Source organism: Phaseolus vulgaris, chromosome 6 (assembly GCF_051622355.1).
Source record: "Phaseolus vulgaris cultivar YP4 chromosome 6, ASM5162235v1, whole genome shotgun sequence".
Taxonomy (NCBI): domain Eukaryota; kingdom Viridiplantae; phylum Streptophyta; class Magnoliopsida; order Fabales; family Fabaceae; genus Phaseolus; species Phaseolus vulgaris.
Genome location: NC_143503.1, coordinates 34,476,558 through 34,498,855, shown reverse-complemented (window position 1 = coordinate 34,498,855; position 22,298 = coordinate 34,476,558). Strand labels below are relative to the sequence as shown.

Genomic DNA, 22,298 nt, shown 5'->3' with positions numbered 1-22,298 from the left:
AGAGTTAAAAGTCCATGTTCTATATATTTTTTGGATAAATAAAGTATTCGGTACAATATCACTAACACCTAAGTTGGGTCGTCTGAAAATTGTGAACCTAATTAGTGTAGAAATTAGTGGAGATGAAATGCTACTATGAGCTTGTAAGGACCCATCCATTATCTATATTCGTCAAATTCAATTTTGGGGAGCTTGTTGGGTGGAAAAGGATGGGAAGTCTTTGTTCACTGGTCCCAACAAGCAAGGCTGCATAATATGACTTGGAATTTTATTCATTAAAAGAGACAACAACTAACTAAATTTAGACTTTGGTTTTTGATGTAAGCCCACGTCCATTGCATGTGAGAATCAGGGAGCCCCAGCCTCCATGTTCCCTCATGGAACCATCAAATTTGGGTGCTGTGCACACGTGTCAACGTTAATGTCACTTAATATATCTCTTCATGATCCTTCATTGCCTGCACAATCTGATCTCACATGCATGGAGATCCTTCAATGCCTGTGATATTCTCACATGCAGGGAGATTAATCATCCCAAGTTTCCCTTTCCATGGAGGGTGGAGGAAGAAGAGCAGTCATCCTGAGAATGCTATATTAAGTTAAATAAAACCCCTCACTTTTTTATTATTAAAGTGCATTTAAAAGCATGCAGTTTCATAGATGTATCATAGAGATTTGAGCTGGGAGAATATGTGGCTATGGTGGTGGAACTCTCCAAGAAATAGCCAGATAGATAGGTAGTCCTGCATTAAAGAGCATCTTCATTCACAAGTAAAAATAAAAGAGAAAATATAATTCTTTTAGTTTCATGTCGGTATTAAGGTATTTGAGTGATATATATGTATAAACTATAGGCCATCTGAAATTTAGAGCTACAAAATAGGTTATAAGATAGCAGTAATAAAGGTATTGCTGATTTGGGTGGGGAGATGAAGATATATTTGAAACTTTGATGGCTGTGGCATTTCCACGTTGGAGTCCACTACAAATTTGTATCCATATATGCGAATTGCAGGCACTGAAGTTTCCCACGTGTGAAGAAACCATCCCATTCATCGTTACCAGTTACACATTTTTGGTTGAGTTTGGCTTTGTGACAGTGCTAATATGATGTGTGCCACTCCCACAACTAACGTCACACCAAAATCATTTCTTTCTTACTGCCTCTGTTTGCACACAATTTGGTTACATTTCCAAATGTATGCAAATGCTCGGAATCTAATTAATATTACTGTGTGCTTGTGCGCAAAATGTGTTTTGTAAGGTAAAATGCGTCGATAACAATTTATTACCTAAGTTGTTCTTTTAGCCTTTTAAGTCAAATTCTTATCAACTCACCAATTCAAATCCAAACATCACATGAAAATAATAATAATAATAATAATAATTAACGCAGGTGATTATAGCTCGCGACTAGTATATTTCAATCAGTTAAGTAATTTCCTTATAAAAATTAAGTTTTTTATATTCAAACTCGTGTTCTCAACTCATAAAATCAGTGTTTTCTGAGGTTATTTTAAAACTTGAATTTTAAGTAAAGAATTTTAACCCGCGGAGAGGAATCTTTTGGTCGGAATTGTACATAAGTTACAGTGAAGAAGTTAAACAAAAATCAAAAATGTGATTATGTTAATGTAAAGACGTATATGGTGACGAAGATGGTGATGCATAATTGCATAATATTTCTCAATGAAGCTAGTCTCTGAATTGGAACGATTGAGGCGATATTTCATCAATAATGACCATTGCCACAACACTAGTACGAGAGGAACACAAACGTGTCGTGTCACACACATTAACTTATTTTTAGTATTGTTTGATTTAAACCGGACTATGCAGAGTCAGATATTGTAAAGGTTGGGGATTCTCCAATTTTCAGAATTATCTCTTTCTCCCGTCACCAAGTAGAGATTAAAAGTAACATTGTGTTTAGTGCTCTTTTTGTAAATATTGAGTGCAGTAATTCACAAAACGATAAGGATAAAAAATAATATTGTATTTTTTTATGATACGTATTAAAGATATTTTAAAAGAAGAGAAAATTCCTAGCATAAAGAATAAGAAATATGATCATATAAATAGTACAAAGTTGAATTAAGGATGAAAAGTATATTTCCCTAAAAAACATCAAGAGTATAAATATGTGGCTGCATTATTCTTTAATCCATTTTTTTTAAAATGTTGACACATGCGAAATTGGTTCTTTTTCGTAGCTTAAAAACAGAGTGGTGATGTGCCAAATTCGTTTTGTAAGGTGATTTATTGGGCATATTGTTATTGGTGAATGCAACTCCATAGCAACCCCAGAAGTTAGATGCATGGATAGAGCAGCACATGAGTAATATGATGGCAAACTCTGAACTGGGATTTCGTCATCAGTTATCACACGTGGGACTGAAGTCGAGGATACCATTTTGGATTTGTCCTCACACGTGTGGATAAGTAAGAATTTGGGAGTCAAAATGGACGCCCCACTAATGAAATGTCATTAATTTTAAAAAGTGGGAGGTTTTGCACAAGCTTCACAAGTGCAGTTCCACCAAAGGGATATTAAAGAATTTTATATCTTCATTACATTTATGGCTCATCGTTGCAATTTTATCCAATGACGTCTCTTCACACTCACAAAGACAAACAAATGTAGAAGACCCAGCCACAGGGACAAAATCTGTTATCTATCTTTTTGTAGGTGTCTGCCTAATGCAATGGTCAAGTGATCCACCTCTTCTTCAACCAATTCACCAACTTTCCTTCTGCCTTCTTTTTTAGTTTTCTCTCCCTTTTCTTTTTCTATATTCATTTTCGAACCGGGTTTTTTTTACCTTTTGTCTTTGTGAGAGAGCAATCATTACATTATAAAAATGGAAAGAAAAAAAAAAGAGAAACTGCAAAAAGAAGAGAAACTGCAAAAAGAAGAGAAACTGCACCAGCCGGGAATCGAACCCGGGTCTGTACCGTGGCAGGGTACTATTCTACCACTAGACCACTGGTGCTTTGTTTGAAATGTGATATATTATTGTATTTGACTATAAACAGTTGGCTTAACCAGAACAAATTCACATAAAATCTGAGGATAAAGTTTATCAACATTTTAAACTGGATCATACGAATAAAATATTTCCTGATTATTAACAGTTTACAACCGACTCACGTTTCCATGGTATCTTAGATCAGTCTGGTAATGACAATTAGAAAGAACGATAACAGCTATAGCATCCACATGAAACATTTTTGGAATTCAAACGGTTAAACATCACTGCTAAACGAAACTAAATATTACACAAATCAGACCATGGGTTGATATGATTATTGAAATTATTATAATTTACATATTCAATATTAACTGAAGCTTTATTCATTAAATGGTGTTTCGTATCAGAACACATTAGATGTAGACAACAAGAAAATAAATTATTTTATATGCCACCTTTATCATTTTATATACCTGCTTTATAATCAAATAAATTGTTATTTTATTTTAAACTTTTATTTATATTCATTATTATTATTATTATCTTAACATATTATTATTTTTTATTAAAACTGCTTTCTAAAGAAAAGTGGATTGCTAAAAATATTTTTTATGTAATTAATTCTTATTTAAAAGTCAATAAGTATATTGTGCAACTGCAACTATTAATTATCATTTTGACACTTATTTCTTTTATTTCCACCTTACAGCTCCTTAATTATAATAATAAAGTAATAATATTTTGTGAAACTATTGTATCCACAACGAGGCATTGAGGTATGGTTGTTCTTGAATGGTTTCCTATTTAACCGGTCTTCCAAGTTGATGCACATAAAGAAGGAGCAAAAAGAGGGTCAAAATAACAGTTTGAATCATCCACAGATACAGGAGGAAGCAGAACCTCACATTAAACTCACCCTGCAGCTATAAAATGCAATCCTCTCATCTTCCTCTATGCAACACATTCATATTCATCTCTATCTATCTAACTCTCTCATTCAACCAATAAGCAGTATTCACAATGGCAAAATCTGCAATCATCATCCTTGCCTCCGCCCTTTGCTTCTTGTCCTTTCTAGGCTCAGCTTCTGCCCGCGACCGCTTCTTTGTGGAGGGCACTGTTTACTGTGACACATGCCGTGTACAGTTCCTCACCAGGATGTCTGAGTTCCTCGAAGGTAGTACTTGACTCATTGTCATCCTATAATGTTATATTCCCAATTACCATATAACTGTATAATTTAACGTATTGTTGATATTGAAGGTGCGGCTGTGCGTGTGATGTGCTCACAAGTTGACAACGCCAAGAACGTGACATTCGACAAAGAAACAGTGACAGATGCATTGGGGTCATACAAAATGGAGGTGGATGGTGACCACGAGGAAGACAACTGCCAGGTGACCCTTGTAAAGAGCCCAAGGCCAGATTGCTCTGAGGTTGACAAAGAATCTTACCTTCAACAGGCTGCCAGAATCAGCATCACCAAGAACAATGGAATCGTCTCCCCAATCCGCCAGGCCAACCCTCTCGGATTCCTCAAGAAGGACCGTCTCCCTGGCTGCCAGGACCTCCTCAAGGAGCTTGGAATCAATGAAGATGGCTCCCTCGTCGTTTGAACAACCCCTCCAATCCAACCACAACAGACCAAAACATCCATGCATGTTAGCTTTTGTTAGGTTTTGTTCTTGGTGCTGTTGTTTAAGGAGGGCTTAACCTATTTATATATTTATTTAAGGATTAGTATGTTTGCTTAATAATGTATGAGTTTGGCCTTAGGAGGGGTTTTTCTAGACTTTGCAAGTCTCTCTAACCATCCTTTGGCTTGTACTACTCTCTCATTTTCTAATTCCATCGACTTTATTTACATAAATTGCATATTTCCTGCTGTTCCAATTCATTCCTTTTGCTCAGCTACATAGAAAGAATTAATAGGGTTTCTAAAAGTTTGTGCAAACATGCCTATAAATATTATATTTCATTTAGACTGAGTGTTGTTATTTAGTAGATCAAATTTATAAATTTTATAAGTTGAATACTATCTCATACTTCGTAAATCTTAAAAAAGAGTTAGTAGAGTAAAAATTACAAAATTACTTTTAGTAAGGTGTCTCTTTTTAAATTTTTTCATTAATAAATAAGACTTTTTCTTTCTCAAGGAGTCCAACATCACTCAAGTCACTGAATTTTCTTCAAATAATAAGGACACTCAGAGTCAGTTTAATTTTAGAAAAAATATTAATACTAAATGACACATAAGCAGAGTGAAATACATTTTTTATAAGTATTATGGTATAATAGAAGGAGAGATAGAAAGAACTAATAGATATTGATGAAATGTTCAAAAATAATAGATGTTGATATTTTATTATTGTGTTTTAAAAATAACATCTGGAGACAACATTGAGTTGGGTACAATACAAAAGTTCTTTTTTATATTTGACTTTGCCAAAAAACCTATTTTTGTTTTAACAAGATGGGCCTTTGTGATTCGATGGATATGCCAAAAATGGTTGTTTCTTTCTGCACCTCCATATATTCTTCTTTCACCTCCATAAATTTTCATATTTCCAAAAATACTCCTATGTAATATTTTGGATAACATAATCTGAAAGTTTTTTTTTAAACTCGTAACTAGTTTCCGGATTACATAATCCATAAACATTTTTTCAGATGCATGATTAGTTTTAAGTTTTTTTTTAATGCGTGTCCAGATTACATAATTCAGAAGCTATTATAGGAGAGTGACACAAGAAAAATAAAAAAGTATTTTCACGTTGTGTATGGAGTGGCAGAAGAATTCATGGAGGTGCAGTAAGAAAAAGTCACCAAAAATATATCTTTGTTTTAACAAGATGGGCGTTTGTCATTCGATGGATATGACTGTAAATTTTGTGTTGCAGAGAAAACTTTATAAAGCCATTTTGTTGGATATCGCAAGGAACGCGACCTCCACATTTTATTCTGGTACCTGTATTTTAAAAAATATTGAAATTTTCTATTTTAGATATTAGAATTCAAAATATAAAATTTTACTGTAAAATTAAAAATACAATACTAAATATTATATAATTCAAAATATTAATTATAATGTGTATTTCGAATTAATTCATAATACAAATTTTCTCAAGATTCTACCATTCATAATTTAAAAATTATATTCTAAATTCTATAATTTAAAATACATTAAATTCATTTTATTATACTCTGAATTTTGTAATCTCGAATACAAATAATTAAATTTTAAAATTGTAATCCAAAAGACAATTTATTGTTCTTAAACGACAAAGGTGATGTGGCGGTGACGCTTGAGATGGGAAGTGGGAGGTGTTGTACTGAGAAGGACCTATGATGGCGGTGGTACTAGGAATGAGAAGCTGTTGCGGCGGTGATTTTGGAGATGAAGGTTGTTGTAAGTGAGAGGAGGAAAATGAGTATTTAATGGAAAAAATGAAGAGAAATACAAATTTGTCATTTCACCTCTTTTATACGGGTGCAAGAAAAAAAAATAGAGGTGCAGCAAGGATTTCCCTGTAAGGGGATAAGGTTTTAAACTCTTCCATCCGTAATCAAAAACAAGGCTGCTTCTTCCTACACCTCCATACCTTCTTCTCTCACCTCCATAGATTTTCGTATTTCCAAAAATGCCCCTCTGTAATATTCCAGATTACATAATCCGGAAGTCATTTTTCAAATTTATAATTAGCTTATGGATTATATAATCCGGAAGTCTTTTTTCATATGAATGATTACTTTCCGGATTACATAATCTGGAAGTTTTTTTTAATTTCCGGATTATGTAATCCGGAAGTCTTTTTTCAAATGCGTTTCAGGATTACATAATCCGGAAGCTATTATATGGGGGTGGCGCAAGAAGGATAAAATTGTATTTTCATATTGTGTATGGAGGTGCCAGAAGAAGATATGGAGGTGCAGGAAGAAACAGTCCAAAAACAAAAACTCCTCTATCCCAAATTTTCTTCCCCAGTTCCCCCATTCAGAAGCCCAATGACACGGATTATTAATCTACCCAGTTAACGTGAAAAAAAGTTAAAGACTAACTAAGTCGTAAAACATATTAAATCTGTAAATCAAATAAGCTGAACTTAGCTCAAAATTATAATTAATAAAGAAGAGAATATAAATTTATATTACATTAATTAAAATTGATGTAAAAATTAAAAAAAAAATTATCATTAGCATTTATATTGTTTAAATAATTGATGTAGAATATCTTATTTAACTCATGTAAAGTTTCAAAGTGTAGTAGTGTAATTCATATGGCGACTTCGGGAGGCCCTGAACTAGAGCATTTAAGTTATGTTAATAGGTAGTATGTTTAATTTATCTCATGCAAGCAATTACCTGTTTTGATAAATAGACTTTTAAAATATATTAATTTTCAAAATCCAAAATCATGTGAATGTGAAATGTTTAGTACATTAATTAATTTTGTATCACGAAACTTCTTCTGAAACATAAAAATTACTAAAATGATTGTTTTTTAACCGTGTTTTTTTCATATTTAGAATAAATCGTTTGAAAAATATTTTTAAAAAACTCAATTATCTACTTGTATTGGACTTTTTGATAAGCTTAATTTAATACCATTATTCTTATCAAATATAATGTTTTTAAAAAATACGTAGGATTATTTTAGCCACATATTATATATTCTTTTAATACCACGCAGAAAAAAATTATATAAATATGATGATTAGGAGAACTCTGGTCTTTATTTTCTTCTTTTACAAAATTTAAATTTTAAAAAATCACTTGACAAAAACTGAAATCCTTTTGAAGCAAAAAATATACATATATATTATTGAACATATTTTCCAGTCCATCAACTAGTGCCCGCGCCAATCTCTTTTTACATTTTTATTACATTAAAATATATACATTTTTATAAAATACATTAAAAAAATAATAAATTTAAAATATATACATATATAATTTTATAAAAAAGATATTAAAAAAATCATATACTCGTAATTTTTTCAAAAAAGTTATTTGATTATTTTAAAATATTTTTCTACCTCAATTATTTATTTTATTAAATAAATAAATTATTATTTTTAATTAAAAGATAACACCAAAAAAATTACTAAATATTATATTCTCTTTATATAATAATTATATAGATAATTATTAAAATAAAAATATTATTGTAGGTAACTATAAAAATAAATATAAATAATTTTTATAAATTTTTTATAAGTAATTTTTTATTATAAATACTTATTTCATGTTATTTAAAAAAATGATTAGGTTTTTTTTCGAGTGATGAAAGATTTATCTTTTAGTATATAAAAACTTGATTAGTTTTTAACATAATTCTTATAAATTGGGATTGAAAGCGCGTAATTCTCTCTCTCTCTCTCTCTCTCTCTCTCTATATATATATATATATATATATATATATATATATATATATATATTTCAATTTTAACACTGTTTGGTTGTGAAAAGAAAAATAAAATTAGTTATTATGAAAAAAATGAGTTAAATTTAAGTATTAAAGTCTTTATCATGCTTTCTCTCTGAAATTGCACTGTTAAAAGTTGACAAAAAAAGAAATACAACTATTTTTAAAAAAAAAATAAAAAATTAATAAATATATATATATATATATGCATATTAATAAATGTTTTAGTGATACATCAATATAGTAATTTAAAAATTAAAATAAATTTTTTTATAATTTTCAGAGACTAAATTTCTCAATAAGATTACTTTCATGTATTATTAAAAAATTTCTGTCTTGAAATTTCAAAATTGAGTTAAATCACAACAAACAATTTTTTTTTTGTTTATTTATGGACAAACTTTTGTGAGAAAATGATTGTCTCATGGTCACAAATTACAAATTAGAGCAAATCCAAACCGAAGTTTATGGAATATAAAAATGACCTATTATTGATTATGTGTCATAAACAGAATCAAATCTTTTTTTTTCCAAAGCACTCTTCCTTCACATTCACAATGATATAATAATTTGAGTTTTGTTATTCATGTAGTGACTAACAGCACATATGAGGTGACAAGTGGCAAAAGAAAAAAAAAATGATATAAAAATGTTAGTGAATAAGGGAACCTGTAACTTAACATCATATTCCCTTTCAAACGGTTTATCATATATGAATAATTTGTTTTGTCGTCACAGGATGAAGGAATGTGATTCCAGAAAGATTATTATTACAAGAATATATAATGACGGCGCTAATTTTATAAGTATTTGCTCTCTGGAATAAGTAATGAAGAGCAAACCAAGACGAAAACACTAAGGGAAACGCAACCTATAATTAATCTCTAATAAGTCAAGGGTTAAGCATATAGCTTCATTAAATGTACTTTATTAGTTGCTTATGTTTATTCAAAGAAAAGAAAAAGGACAAATTCAACCTCAACTACAGTATAATTATAACACTTTTGTAATATGCATGATTAAGAGAACCTCTCAATTCATCATAAAATAAATCTCATTAAATATTTGAAATATCATGAAAAAAGAAAGATGAAATGCCCTTTTCAATATGATTATTCGTAAATATTTTTCAATAAAATTTTCCACTCTTACGTCATTGTTATAAAGCATAATATTGGAATCTTCGTTCTGTTCTGCCAAATTGGAAATTCTTTCTTAAAAATTTTATTGATTTGGTAAGGTTTATTGGCCGGCCTCTAGAACAACCACTCTCAAGATAAGCATAAAAAAGGTGAATAAATTAAACAACAAATTGCACTGAAATATAATATATACATATACCCTTTGTTTGGATGTAAACTTTTTCAATCATGTCTCTCTCTGTCCAGTGACAAATATTTCATGAATATGATGTGAATATATACATGAATTTGGTGGATGGGAATGGTGTAAAAGGTAGTGTGAAACCCAATTTAGGCAACTATGTGAAATCCATTGTTAGCTTAAAAGATAAAACCTTGATATATATGGAGAATGGAGTGTAGCATAGAGGAAAAAACTAATGTGAATATGTCACATAGCTTAGAATTATCCATTTCACATCTTCAAGACACGCTTTGCTCCGTCGTTTTTGAATTCTTCTTCTTGTTCGTATATAAGTCCACCATGTTCTGTGTTTTCAATTCCTAGATGATTTTATTGACCGTCGTGCTGAGCTGCACAAACAACCAATTCCTTTCAAATATTTTGGACCGTTCAAAGCTTATTTTAAGGGAAAAAATGAAAAAAAAAATCTTACAATTAGTCACATTCATAATATATGTGAATAGGGTAAACCGATATAAGATTCACCAATTTAACTATTTGAACTGGATAGTGATGTACACACATCTCATGCCAGAAGCAGAGAAAGAAATAAAAGAAAAATGATGCTCTGGAATAGATGTCATGGGTTATACCTATTGGATGTCTGAATATAATTACTCCTCCAAATTTTATCTAGAATATGAGATAAAAGAAAAAAAAATAGTTATTAGAGACATTCAACAGCTTATTTAACTCTTGTGAGAAAAAGAAATAACGTGATAAACAAAATAAAAATATAGATTTTTAATCTTTATAATTTTTACCAAATATGGTGAATATATACATTTATACACGCACAGAAACTTTTTGTATTAATTTAGTTTTCAACCTTTAAAAACCTGTGTATGTTTAATTACTTTTAACATGAAAAACATGATGAATTTTAGAATGAAAAAACTAATTTACATATTTTCTAAATTCATGGATATGAAACCATATTAAGAATCTTCCGCCGCTTGCCGCCGCAAAAAAATACAAATAAGATAAGATAAGACGAGCATGAGACGGATAACCACCCACCTGATGGAGCCCTCCGCCGCTTGGTCGCCGGGAAAATTTGCCGGAATTCTGTGTGACCCTCTTCCGAAACCAACCTATGATCCATCTCAAACTTGTTCTCATCTTCCGAACTTTCATAGACAGAGCCATCGGGGAACTCACCGCCACCATGACACGACGGCTTGCCCTTCCGACGGCCGGCTCCGATGGCGACGTTTCGGAGGGCCCCACCGGCAGTCCAGTACCTCTGGCAGCTCTTACAAAAATGCCTTGGCTGATTAACGTTGTAGTTATTGAAGTAACAGAATTTAGTTTCCATGCTCTTGCATCTGGGGCACGGTATTATCTTCTCTGTTCTCTTCTCCTCCCTCTTGTATTCCCTTCCTTTTTCTCCTTTCTTTACTTCCTCACTGTTCAGTCTAATCATTGCACCAAACAGCTTAATCCCTTGAGATTCCTCAGCCATTTCTAGCAGAGAGAAACCAGATCGAGCTTTTCTTAACTCGGAAGCTTTTTGTTGGCCTTGAGGGAGGAAATATTATCAACTGCTTTTATATATATATGTGCTTAGGCTGATATATAAAGCGAAAAGTGTTTTTAGTTAGTACAATCATAAAACCATGGCATGAAATCCACGTGGTACGCGCCAAAAACTAAACTTAGGTGGGGTGTAAAGTTCTTTGTCAGAAGAACAACTAAAGAGAAAACAGGAGGGTACTATGCAGCAGAAAGCTTAGCACTATCTTTATTTTCTTCCCAAGTTACTTAATTAATGTGACATAAGAGAGGGTGCAATAGTTGCTTCTATAAATAAATAAATAAATAACCTCAACTGCTATAAATAAGTAAAATTATCATGAATATATGTTATTGCGTAACAGAGTTAATTACCAATTATGTTTGAAACGAAAATATAGATATAATTGGAATTTATGAAAAGAAAGTGAGATTGAGAAGTGATTTTTAGGTAAGAAAATATATCTTAATTTTTGCTTTGAAGATAATTAGAGATGATTACGTAACTGGGAAAGTGTTTTTTATTTATCCGCTGCAGTAATGATGATGAGTGGTAAAATGTGTAGAAGGTGGGGCCAATCCAGATAGATGGCTTGCAAAGTGTGGAAAGGTAGTGGAAAGGGGATGCATGTACTCGCATAAAATAATAATGTATATGAAAGAAAGAAGAAACTTGGTGTAGCGAAATTCTTCAAGTATTCTATTTCAAAAAGTAAGGTACCTCAAAGATCTTACTATTGCCTTTTCTCTTTCCTATTAGTCTTGATAAAATAATTGAAGAACAAGACTACAAAGGCATGTCCAATATTAAGTTTGCTTTCACACATCAATGGTACCATTCTACTATCTGCATACAGTGTCACATGTATGTATGTACAAAAGGTCCAAAAGGAAAAAATGTCTAGGTGAACCTTTAAACAAATGGATGTTTGCTGGAAAAACCATACAATTAATACACACAATTTTTCGTTGTTTACATAATTAAGATATGCTATTTGGATGTGACATTTCGGTTGGTTGCTTCTCCTTCCTCCATCACCTTATTCTAATGCTTTTCACTTAATCTACTAAACCTTAAGTGTTAGTGCCAATATTTCCTGTAGGGTTATATGAGACACACCCATACCACATCGTGTTATTATCTATTTTGTTTAACATATATACTATTCGGATGTTTATTATAAAATCTGTTTTTTGAACTTTTATAAAAAAAATTAAAATATATCTACTTATTAGACATTACAAATGCATAATATAAAACTTTACAAACAAAACTTATAAAAATATGATTAAAATGCAGATTGATAAGCCAAATTCTAACCAATAAATTTGTATCTTTAATGTTCATTAATACATCTATCCCTACACATGAAAAGCGAAAGATCCGAAAATCACTACAATACTAAAATGAAGGGAAAAATATATTTTAATGTATTTTAATAATATTTTTATCTAATAGATAATAGTTTATACAATATGACATTATATTATATAGATATTAATAATTATTATGAGACGTATGTTGTAAAATATACCTTAATTTATATTTTATATTAATTGTATTGTTTTGCTATGCATAAGATTAAGATTAGATATTATATTTTAGACTGACATTGAGACCTTAAGTGCATACATTAAATACTAAATTTGAAATTATTGATTAAACTAAAATAACCCCACTTCAATTCATAAAGGCTTGATATTATCTAATATATTATTAAGTAATAATCAAATCGATTTTAAATTCATATAAAAATAAATGATTTTTCAAAATTTTAAATCAAATAAAAATAGAGATAAGTTTATAGCAACCAGGTTAAGCATACGAAAGTGATTAATATGAAATTTGTAGGAATTGACGTGAGATTCCTTCATTGCATATCTCATATAAGATTTCCCTGCCTCTCTTAAAAAGTTGAAACCCACTTCTTTTCTTTCTGTTTGGTCAATTAAATTTTTTCATAATTTTCAAACAATAGAGAATGTATCCTTTTAACTATATTGAAATGGAAGTATTTACTTTTTTTTTTGTTGAAAAATTTGGTATAAGTTAATTTTTCTATTTCCAAAGTTAAATCTAAATGAAAGGATTAAATTCACTTTCACTCAAGGGACTTATTGGTGTAAGAGAGTGGTATTGCATGGTTTAGATAAAATGATGGACAGAAATTAAAAGTATGAGGAGGATTATTTGGTTAATGGTGAAGGAAAAGCAAGAGTACATAATGAAGTATGAATAAATAAAAATAGAAGTTTGGTAAGGAGAAAGAAAATGACATGTTACAAGGACAATTCACATGGCCTGATGTGGTGTGGTGCAATGGGATAAAGATCATGTGTTTATCTATCTCTCATGTGAGTTGGGAAAATAAGTAATCTAGATATGACTTTTTGGGGCTTTTGAAAAGGCACAACACATCATAAGAATCATGCAATTTTCAGTGGATATTGATTGAATGAAGATGCATGCTCCCAATGGTATTAACACTGTTACATATCACACCAAACACAACTTTTTCAGGTTCCGACGGGTTTGTTGCTCCCTTTTCCATCAAATATTGAAATTTAGTTTGTGTGGGTCAAGTTCACTTTTGGTACGCAACACTTTTTTTTATAATCATTTCTTATGCCCATTCTTTACTAAAGGAATCTTTATATTATCAATTCAAAAGTTATCTCGTTTCCAACTCATTAATCTGTTTTCTAATTGCAATGCAGACAAAGAAACACCAACTTGCTTTATTCTAATCAAAATAATAAATCTACTTTTTCTTTCCGGATGCTTTCCAAGTCTTTCTCTATTTTTTTAGTCCCCTGAGTAAAAGTCTCCCACTCAATTTTTAAATCAAACACGATTAAAGCTTAATTGCGTTTTCTTCTACTTTTTCTTCTACTTCAATCAAACAAACTCTCTCCTTAAAACCCCCTATGAAACAATAATTTTTTAAGAGTTAGATCTTCTTAAATAGTTTTATGCGATAAATAAATATTAAATAACTATTTTAATCTACAATTTTTTTTTGCATTGTGTAAGTAATTGTAATTATTTATTATGATAACTTTTTATGGATAAAATTTTATGGTAAATTGTTTGAAGAACTTGTGGGATAAGTTTGGTATGATTCTAAATTAGAGAATGATTTAATACAATGTATATTTTGTTTGAGTAATTAGAATAAAGCAAACTTGTTTTTTTATTGAAGATATATAAGTATAGAGACTAATTTCATGAGCTCTAATTAAACAATGCAAAAATTAAAAAAATAACACATCAACCTTTTATCTTTAGTCAATTAAAACTCATGCGAACTTTTCTTTTAAACCTTATAAAGTAATAAGTCTCTCTTTGACTTGTTTATTTTTCTCATATTTTTCATCATTTTCTATTTCTTATTACACAGAAAAACAACTCTTTTTTTTTTCGTTAGACAAGGTATAGTGAGGAGAAAACCACCATTCTTCATCATCCCAAACTTCCTTTTTTATCATCAATGTTAGTTGTATTTGTCACTTTTATGCATCTTATGATTTTCTCTATTTCACACATACATAAACATATATACTCATGTGATTGCAATAATTAAAGCCGATCATGTTTATTTTGAAGTAGTAGGAAAAGTAATGAAATTTGCATAATTAAAATACAAGTATTCATCGCATAATGCAACATTTTTTTTTAATGAAAGTGACCATGAATCCGATGCAACTTGTAGGAAAAATTAATAATTAAGTTAGATAAAATGCGGTATTATTGTGCGAGATTTAAAAAAAATTACTTATAATGTTCACACATAGTTGCTAGCTACAAATACGTTTACCGTGATTACAACATATATGCATAAACCTAGTCTACAAATTTGAGCAAGTTTTAAAGATTTGTTATAAATTGTTTGGTTAGAAAAACAAGATCGATCAAAATATTAGACATATTGTCACTCAACTAATCTCACTAAGAAAACAATGATCATTGGGTATCAAGCTAACCCATTAAAAAAAATGTATTTCTTGTCTTTCCGTTATTATTATATATACTATTTAATTAAATTATTTCTAATTTGTAGACATTAAGATTTGAAAATTGTACCTTAAATTCATTAACAATTAAGATTGAACAAAATTAACCCTAAATACAAAAAAGCCAAAAAAATGCATGACCAACTAACTAAGGAAAGAATTAATTCGTTTTGCTGATAAAAAAAAAAAAAAAAAAAAACTCTGCATATTAAAAAAAAAAGATTGAAAGAGACATTTTTAATTAACTGCTTTAACTGAAATATTTTTTTAGAGAATAAAATTTATTAGATTAATCATCATAATATTTCAACTTGTATTCCATGTCACAATTAATATTACGTTCCTCTTATAAATTAATTTTAAAAAAAAGAATATTTAATATTAAAACATTAAAAATAAAGGGGCATAAATTAAACTTCAACTTACTATTTTACATATAAAATATCTGTCATATTTTCAGTTTTAATAAAATATAATATATTTTAAAATTAATTAATTAAAATTTCGAGTATTACTATGCGTTGAAATCTATGTTATATTTCATACATTTTAATAATTTTTCCAAAAAGCAAACATAAGTATATATACGTATGTATCTACAATATACAAATATAAAAAATTATAATGTATTTTAATAAATACAAATAAATATATAAAATTAATTTATTAAAATGTTATAGAAATGTGAATAAATTTAATGATTTAATTGATTGTTTTAATAAATTATATATTTATGGCAATGGTCTCAACTACTTCTCTACCATAAAATTAATAAACTTCATTTATTAAATATTTAATATTAAATATAATTATATATAAATGATAAAAATAAAAAATCACATACATACCACCATAGTTTTATATACATAGTATTTAGTTTTTTTTTTAAAGTTTAAAATTGAATCCAATGAGACTCGGAAGATCACATTTCACTCTTAAAGTTATTTATTTATGACTCTTATAGCCAACAGTTGGATGACTTCCTGGTGGTCTTCTTTCAAACTCTAGTGATTCAACCTTATGGGAACGAGAAATAGTAAGAGCATAAATTATAATGAGTATAATATAAAATAGGAGTTAAGAGTACTCCTGTTATTTATTAGATGTGATATTAAATGATCCTTTGTGTATAGCATAATCTTTGAATAATAATATCTTCACCTTTAGTTATGATTATATCTTATTTAAGTAATTAAGGTTAATTGATTCAAATTCCTTATTTGTGCTTCCTCGTTAGATACATAGTTTCGAAAACAACACAAAACAACAGGGAAGGTTATGATTTTTTGCTGGTGAAATTTGAACTCCAATTAAATAGATTGATCAATTTGTAAAGCGTGTTTCATTATCCTTGTGAAATCAACATTTCAAAGTGTGAAGTTGTCAAAGTATAATTATGATGTATAATCATGAATTTTAAAATTGCTCAATATCTTGATGAAAAAAATATATTTTTCTTTACATTTCTCGCCCAGGATTGTTCCGTGAATCTGAGGCTATGAAATGGTGATAGAGAAAAGATTCAGATTGGTATTCCGATGAAATGGAGCAAGAACTGATTCCAGGTGTCAACAGGACCAGGCATGCACCAATGAACGCAGTCATTGATGTTCACATTCCCATCCAAATTATGTCCATACTTATCAGGATGTCCATCAGGTCTCATGAGCATCACTCCAGTTATATTCATCAAACCAAAACGTAACCCTTTCTCTCTCCCTTCCTTTTCCGCTGCAATAAACTCCTCCACTTGACTCTCATAAAACTCCTCAAGACCATACGGTTTCACCAACGCACTCTCTTCCTTTGTCACCGGCATTGTTCTGTTACAACCCCCACCTTTGTTCCACTCCCCGTTCTCAAAATGGTTCGGCGAATGCGTCACCAAAATCACCATCCCCTTGAACCCTTCTATGTTCACCACCGTTCTAAAAGCCGTTCGTAGTGCGTTCCTGTACCCATACAAGTTTAGAGGCTCTGTCACCAAGTCATGGCACTTCTGACACCCCACAACCCTGCCCTTTTCGTAGAACGTTAATGGTCGGAAGAACCATTGCCCTCCAGAGAAAATAACGTAGTCGAAATTTGCAATGTGAGTGGTCCAAGCTTCATCTGCTTCGTCCACGTAAAGGTTCTCCGCGTTCGAGAAAGAAGTGTCGTTCAGGTATTTTTGACTGGATTTCACTAGAAAAGGGGACCACAGTATCGCAACAGTGAAGTTATAGCGTGCGTAGAACCACCATTTGAAATATTTGTCGTCGTTCAATGTGTATCTGTCGGTAATGTCCTCTGGACGAGCAACCTGAAAGAGTAGCTTTGCCGTCAGTCCCACATCGAGAATAAACAATTTGGAAAAATTATAGTTAAGCTATCAAACTTGTATTATAATCTAATTTGCATTGTATTTGGTATTGAAGTTTCAATAATAAAAAGTATGACTTAATTAATAGGTGACTTATTGTAAAGTTTCCTGTTCAATTATTATGATGAATAAGAAAATTTAAGCTTAAAAAAACACAAGAAAGCTTATATCCAGACTAATTTTCAAATACATGTTTTATAGATGGATTTAATCAATGAAAGAATGGTTCCATGTTCTTAAGAAATAAATAAATGAGACAAATTTTACATTAATTCGTTGACAAGTACTGATAATTCATAAAAAAATCCACAATCGATGAATATTTACTTTGAATTACCAAGTTAGACAGCAAAACGTTTCAATTCAAAGGTAGACTTGGGAGCCAAGCTTGATAATTTAAAATGCTGTAAGCCAAGAAGGAAAAGTGTAATTGATAAGAAACTCACACTATTTAAGAGGCACAACAATGACTCCATCTGGTTCCTCCCAATTGAGTCTCCGACAAAAGCCATGGACTTTCCAGCAACAAGCTTCAGAAACTGTTTGGCATCAAACAGTGGAAGCTCACATTCGTCAGGTTTCCACCTCCAATTGAGGAACTCCCTGTCGGGTCTCCCATGCATGAAGCAGTTTTGCTTGTACGTTATGAAAGGGCAGTTTTCATTGTCATAATAAGGACCTTCAGAATAAGCCACCCAGTTTCCTGAAAATATGTTGCAGGTGAAATTTTCTATACTTTCCAAACTGCCACGGTAATAAAGATTAGAATATGATTCATGCAGGTTTATGATCAGAGGAACGAGCACCACCACCACAAGCAGCGTTAGTGGCAGCGCCAACACTCCTTTGGGGATGTTTTTTTGGTGCAGATAATTGCTTTTCAATAGCTCCAATACCTCAATTTTCATGCTTCTGATAAGAATAGAAAACTAATAAACTACTCTGAAACTGTCTATATATAGCTGTTACATATCACAGTGTCGGTCCTTGTTCCTTAAACAACGTTCCTGATTAGCTTTAAATGGTGCAATTAAAATTAATGCATCATATTAATAAAATTTGTGACAGGTTAGTTGGAACTGTCTTGGTGATTACATAGCCCTCTGTACCAAACTACTGCGTTAGGAGGGGAAAATGATAATAACAATAATAATAAGATACTTGACACTTGTAAAGGGAGAATATTGAGGATTTTGGTTGTACTTTTTTTAATACTGTGTTTGATTTTATTAGATTAGGTTCTCTGTCATAACCATATATTAAACTCTGATAATATACTCAGCCAACAAAGAATTGACAAGATTTTAATTTCTAAGCCATCTGTTATAACTTATAAGTAAATCTCCTATTTTCTGCTTTTAAGTTTTTTTTCTTTCTAAACAATATTTAAAGTAATTTAATTATTTTATAAAATATTAAACAGGCATCCATTTAATATTTTTGAAATATTTTATCAAAGTGAGGAAATAAATTGAAAAATAGTTTCAATATTTGAAAATTATTTGAATATTATGTATGTAATCCGTTTACTTGAGTGAGGATAGTTAGATTCAAAATGAAAACATCAGTAGGACGTGAAGATAACGCGAGTAACGTTGTGAGGAGTTTATTTATAGTTTGGATTAGATTTTTTTTTTCAAAACAATTCCTATTCACTCTTGAAAGTCAAAATAGCATGTGGTTACTTTTTTCTATTTCAATTTTTTAGCATGCTTTTGACACAGAATCGAGTCTGTTATCCAAACACAGTGTTAAAGGTTGAGTGTGTGTGGGACTCTAGAAATGGAAACAAATTGGAGGTCAGAATCAGCCCACCAGTTCAAGTGCATTGTGATTTAATTTCGATTAACTTGATATTGACTCCATTATAAAATATTTGGTAAGAAGTCTATTCGATTTATTTCGAATTCAATTCATGGTTTAGATTTTCTTATGACAATCCTTTCAAAATTATTTCTTAAAAGACAATCTTATAAGATTTATTTTTTCCTATTGCTATTGATCTGCATTTAAATGAATGAAATTGGGTTTATCGTTTGTTAAATGGACCATCTTTATTTTATGGCAATTTCTCCCTCCACCATATCAATTTCAACATGCACCCAATCATTCTAGAAAATGACAAAAATACCCCTTCTAAATGACGAAAATAACCTTACACAAAAATGGAAAAATTATTTTTGAAACTTTTATCTGAAATATTTTGGATTTCAATTTTCCGAACATATTTTTGAATTCTGAAATTTTTTATCCAGATTGTATTTTTAGTTTTGTGTTCAGAATTTTTTTCCAGCATGTATTTTTTTATTTCTCAGTTATAATTATTATTTTGGATTTTTTAATTTGGAATAAGGGTAGTTTTAGAAATTTAAAAAATTGATATGGTGGAGGTTAAGATTGATAAGGTGCAGGAAGAATTTGCCTTATTTTATTTGTGTGTAACCCACTTTACCCATAATGGGCCATCTAACAATATGTTAATAATAAATAGGTTGCTTCTCGCTGCACCCCCAACAAATGACTTCCTGCACCCATCATTCTTGGAAAAGACCATTTTAGTCCTTTTAAAAATGATTTGTAGATTACTCCTTTCAGAATATTTCCGGAACATATTCTTTGCAACACATGTTATCAATTCCAGATTTAAAAAAATTAAAAAAATATGTTTTGGAAAGGATATTCCAAAATGATTTTTTGTCTTTCATATTTTTTATTTTGGAAACACATTTTGCTTGCGGAACCGTTATTCAGAAAATACTTTTTACTTACATAACCTTTATTCCAGAACCATTCAAAATTATTAAGGATAATTTTGGTATTAAATAGAATGTAAGCAGGAAGAAATATCCTAATAAATAACATTAAAGCTTTATTGGTCCATGGGTTAACTACCGCAGAAACCAAAACTTGTGTTGTGGGTTAAACTGATAGGACTAAATAAAAATATGTTTGAATGAACTAACATTTTTTTGTTGTTCGTACTTTCTTTAGTCTGCATCCACATGTCTGTAACCATGTTTTCACCTCTAGAGCTCACTAACCAAAGGTATCTTAACAAGCCACATCTTTCACTATGTAATCAATCATGACAACACAACAGCCAGAGAAATATTGAAAGAAAAAACATATGAACTTTAACTCATTGCATTGACACAATCTTGATACTTTGAATTTTGAGATTTTGATACTTTGATATTTGAGATTAAAATTTCTTTGAGTTGACCTGCAAAGTTGTTGTGGGCTAAAATGGTATGGTAAGTTGGTCTGAAAAAAATATATGGTTTTTCTTGTTCATGGTAGAAGTCAGAACATTTAAAGTAACTTAATAACTATCCAAGCACTTGGGACCAAGCATCTCATTATACTTAAGTAGAACTTAGTACTCTATAATATTCAAGTTTCTATCATAATTTGACTGTGGGTACACTCAGCATCTACATCTGTCTAATTCACTCCATATTAAGGATCCATCTACTGTACCTTCTTCTAAAGATAACAATGTACAAGTCCCACTACTATAGTTTCAGAGAAAGATAATTCAACACTTGAAAAACAATCTAGGACCTTCTTGAGAAATAATATTTATCCATTTGACAGATAGCAATAATTAATAAGTATATGCTTACCAAGTTCTCAAACGTTCAATAAAATAAAAGTATGATCTCATCTTGTCACCAAAAGATAAAGAGTTGGTCGTTATTTTACATTTTTTAATGACTAGTCCCTCAATAAAAACTGGTCTTCACATACTCTGGTTACCTTTCACTAATGACATGGTAGATGTTCCATTGGCATAGAAACACTGCTGAAATTAGTCTTTTGGAAAATGAAAAGGGTGAGATTGATGAGGGAAAAAAACCAATATTGATATAAAATTGAAGTCTCACTTTAATTAGAAATGAGAAAATTAAAGAAAACTATCAAAGTGGTATTCATTTTTGTATGGAGAATAGCAGCAGAAGGTTCAGCACCCGTTTCTGTGTATTGAATAGAATCACAGCAAGGTAAAAGCCAGAGAGAAAAGACAAAAGTTCATTCTGTGTATGGGACTGAAACGCAGCAGAGGAAAAAGTCAAAGAGAAAAAACTGATTACTATACACTCATGTATAGTGCTAACGGTACAAAAACTTCCTAAAAGAGAAAACTCCTACATAACAAAACAGAAAGATAAACAGACTTAAAACAAAACTCTATAAAGCATTAAACTTAATTCCTCTGGAAAACACGTAAAGAAGAATATTACAAATTTATTGCCTGGGAATCTTTGAGTTAAAAGATAATGTCGAATCTGTTAATGAATTTCCTTGTTTGAAAGGCTGATACTATTATCAAATCAACCACTTCACCACGTCTAGTGGGGTGTCCGTCGGGCCTCATCGCCATTACATCAGTTATATCTATCAAAACACCCACTTTTTTTATTCTTTGCTTCCTTTTCTGCTGGATCAAACTCCTTCACTTGTATCTCATGCAATGTCTCAAAAAAAATTCCCATTTCTTTACATCCTTACTTTCCATAATAATAAATGTTGAGTGCAAAGGCGTAACGAATTGGACTAACGTCATGTTTTAGTGAGTGAGTTTAATTATTGTATTATTTTATAATCTCTATTTAAGAGATTTTTGTATTTGTAATAAAATTGT

The 22,298-nt window shown here is 30.5% G+C and overlaps 3 protein-coding genes and 1 non-coding gene across 5 annotated transcripts; 1 reads left to right on the top strand and 3 right to left on the bottom strand.

Annotated features, from left to right (window-relative positions):
• Positions 1–2,922: 2,922 nt before the first annotated feature.
• TRNAG-GCC (transfer RNA glycine (anticodon GCC)) lies at positions 2,923–2,993 on the bottom strand. Its single transcript has one exon. It is a non-coding gene; the product is annotated as a tRNA-Gly (tRNA).
• Positions 2,994–3,918: 925 nt separating this feature from the next.
• On the top strand, positions 3,919–4,849 carry LOC137833174 (olee1-like protein). Its single transcript, XM_068641534.2, has 2 exons — positions 3,919–4,149; positions 4,236–4,849. The coding sequence occupies exons 1-2, from the start codon at positions 3,993–3,995 to the stop codon at positions 4,586–4,588; spliced, it is 510 nt and encodes a 169-aa protein (XP_068497635.1). The 5' UTR covers positions 3,919–3,992; the 3' UTR covers positions 4,589–4,849.
• Positions 4,850–9,709: 4,860 nt separating this feature from the next.
• LOC137832499 (dof zinc finger protein DOF1.5) lies at positions 9,710–11,540 on the bottom strand. 2 transcript variants are annotated; one of them, XM_068640693.1, is made up of 3 exons: positions 10,783–11,502; positions 10,356–10,395; positions 9,710–10,112 (listed from the first exon to the last, which is right to left on the bottom strand). In XM_068640693.1, the coding sequence occupies exons 1-3, from the start codon at positions 11,225–11,227 to the stop codon at positions 10,076–10,078; spliced, it is 522 nt and encodes a 173-aa protein (XP_068496794.1). In that variant the 5' UTR covers positions 11,228–11,502; the 3' UTR covers positions 9,710–10,075. The 2 variants fall into 2 exon arrangements, with proteins under 2 accessions (XP_068496794.1, XP_068496795.1); XM_068640694.2 differs by lacking the exon at positions 10,356–10,395 and having other exon boundaries at positions 10,783–11,540.
• Positions 11,541–16,705: 5,165 nt separating this feature from the next.
• Positions 16,706–18,591, bottom strand: LOC137832498 (protein trichome birefringence-like 19). The gene is made up of 2 exons (XM_068640692.2): positions 18,100–18,591; positions 16,706–17,593 (listed from the first exon to the last, which is right to left on the bottom strand). Exons 1-2 carry the CDS (start codon positions 18,559–18,561, stop codon positions 16,814–16,816), a joined length of 1,242 nt encoding a protein of 413 aa, XP_068496793.1. The 5' UTR covers positions 18,562–18,591; the 3' UTR covers positions 16,706–16,813.
• Between the last annotated feature and the right edge of the window lie 3,707 nt (positions 18,592–22,298).

What these genes read in the sequence shown, in the direction of transcription:
- LOC137832499 (XM_068640693.1), bottom strand. Translation starts at nt 11,227, where the DNA reads ATGGCTGAGGAATCTCAAGGGATTAAGCTGTTTGGTGCAATGATTAGA. An exon ending in GCGGCGGAGGGCTCCATCAG is followed by an intron (nt 10,396 to 10,782) that starts GTGGGTGGTTAT and finishes CTCATATTCTAG; the next exon opens with ATAAAATTTGGAGGAGTAAT. An exon ending in TATATTCAGACATCCAATAG is followed by an intron (nt 10,113 to 10,355) that starts GTATAACCCATG and finishes TTGTTTGTGCAG; the next exon opens with CTCAGCACGACGGTCAATAA.
- LOC137832498 (XM_068640692.2), bottom strand. Translation starts at nt 18,561, where the DNA reads ATGAAAATTGAGGTATTGGAGCTATTGAAAAGCAATTATCTGCACCAA. An exon ending in TGTTGTGCCTCTTAAATAGT is followed by an intron (nt 17,594 to 18,099) that starts GTGAGTTTCTTA and finishes CTACTCTTTCAG; the next exon opens with GTTGCTCGTCCAGAGGACAT.
- LOC137833174 (XM_068641534.2), top strand. Translation starts at nt 3,993, where the DNA reads ATGGCAAAATCTGCAATCATCATCCTTGCCTCCGCCCTTTGCTTCTTG. An exon ending in GATGTCTGAGTTCCTCGAAG is followed by an intron (nt 4,150 to 4,235) that starts GTAGTACTTGAC and finishes TTGATATTGAAG; the next exon opens with GTGCGGCTGTGCGTGTGATG.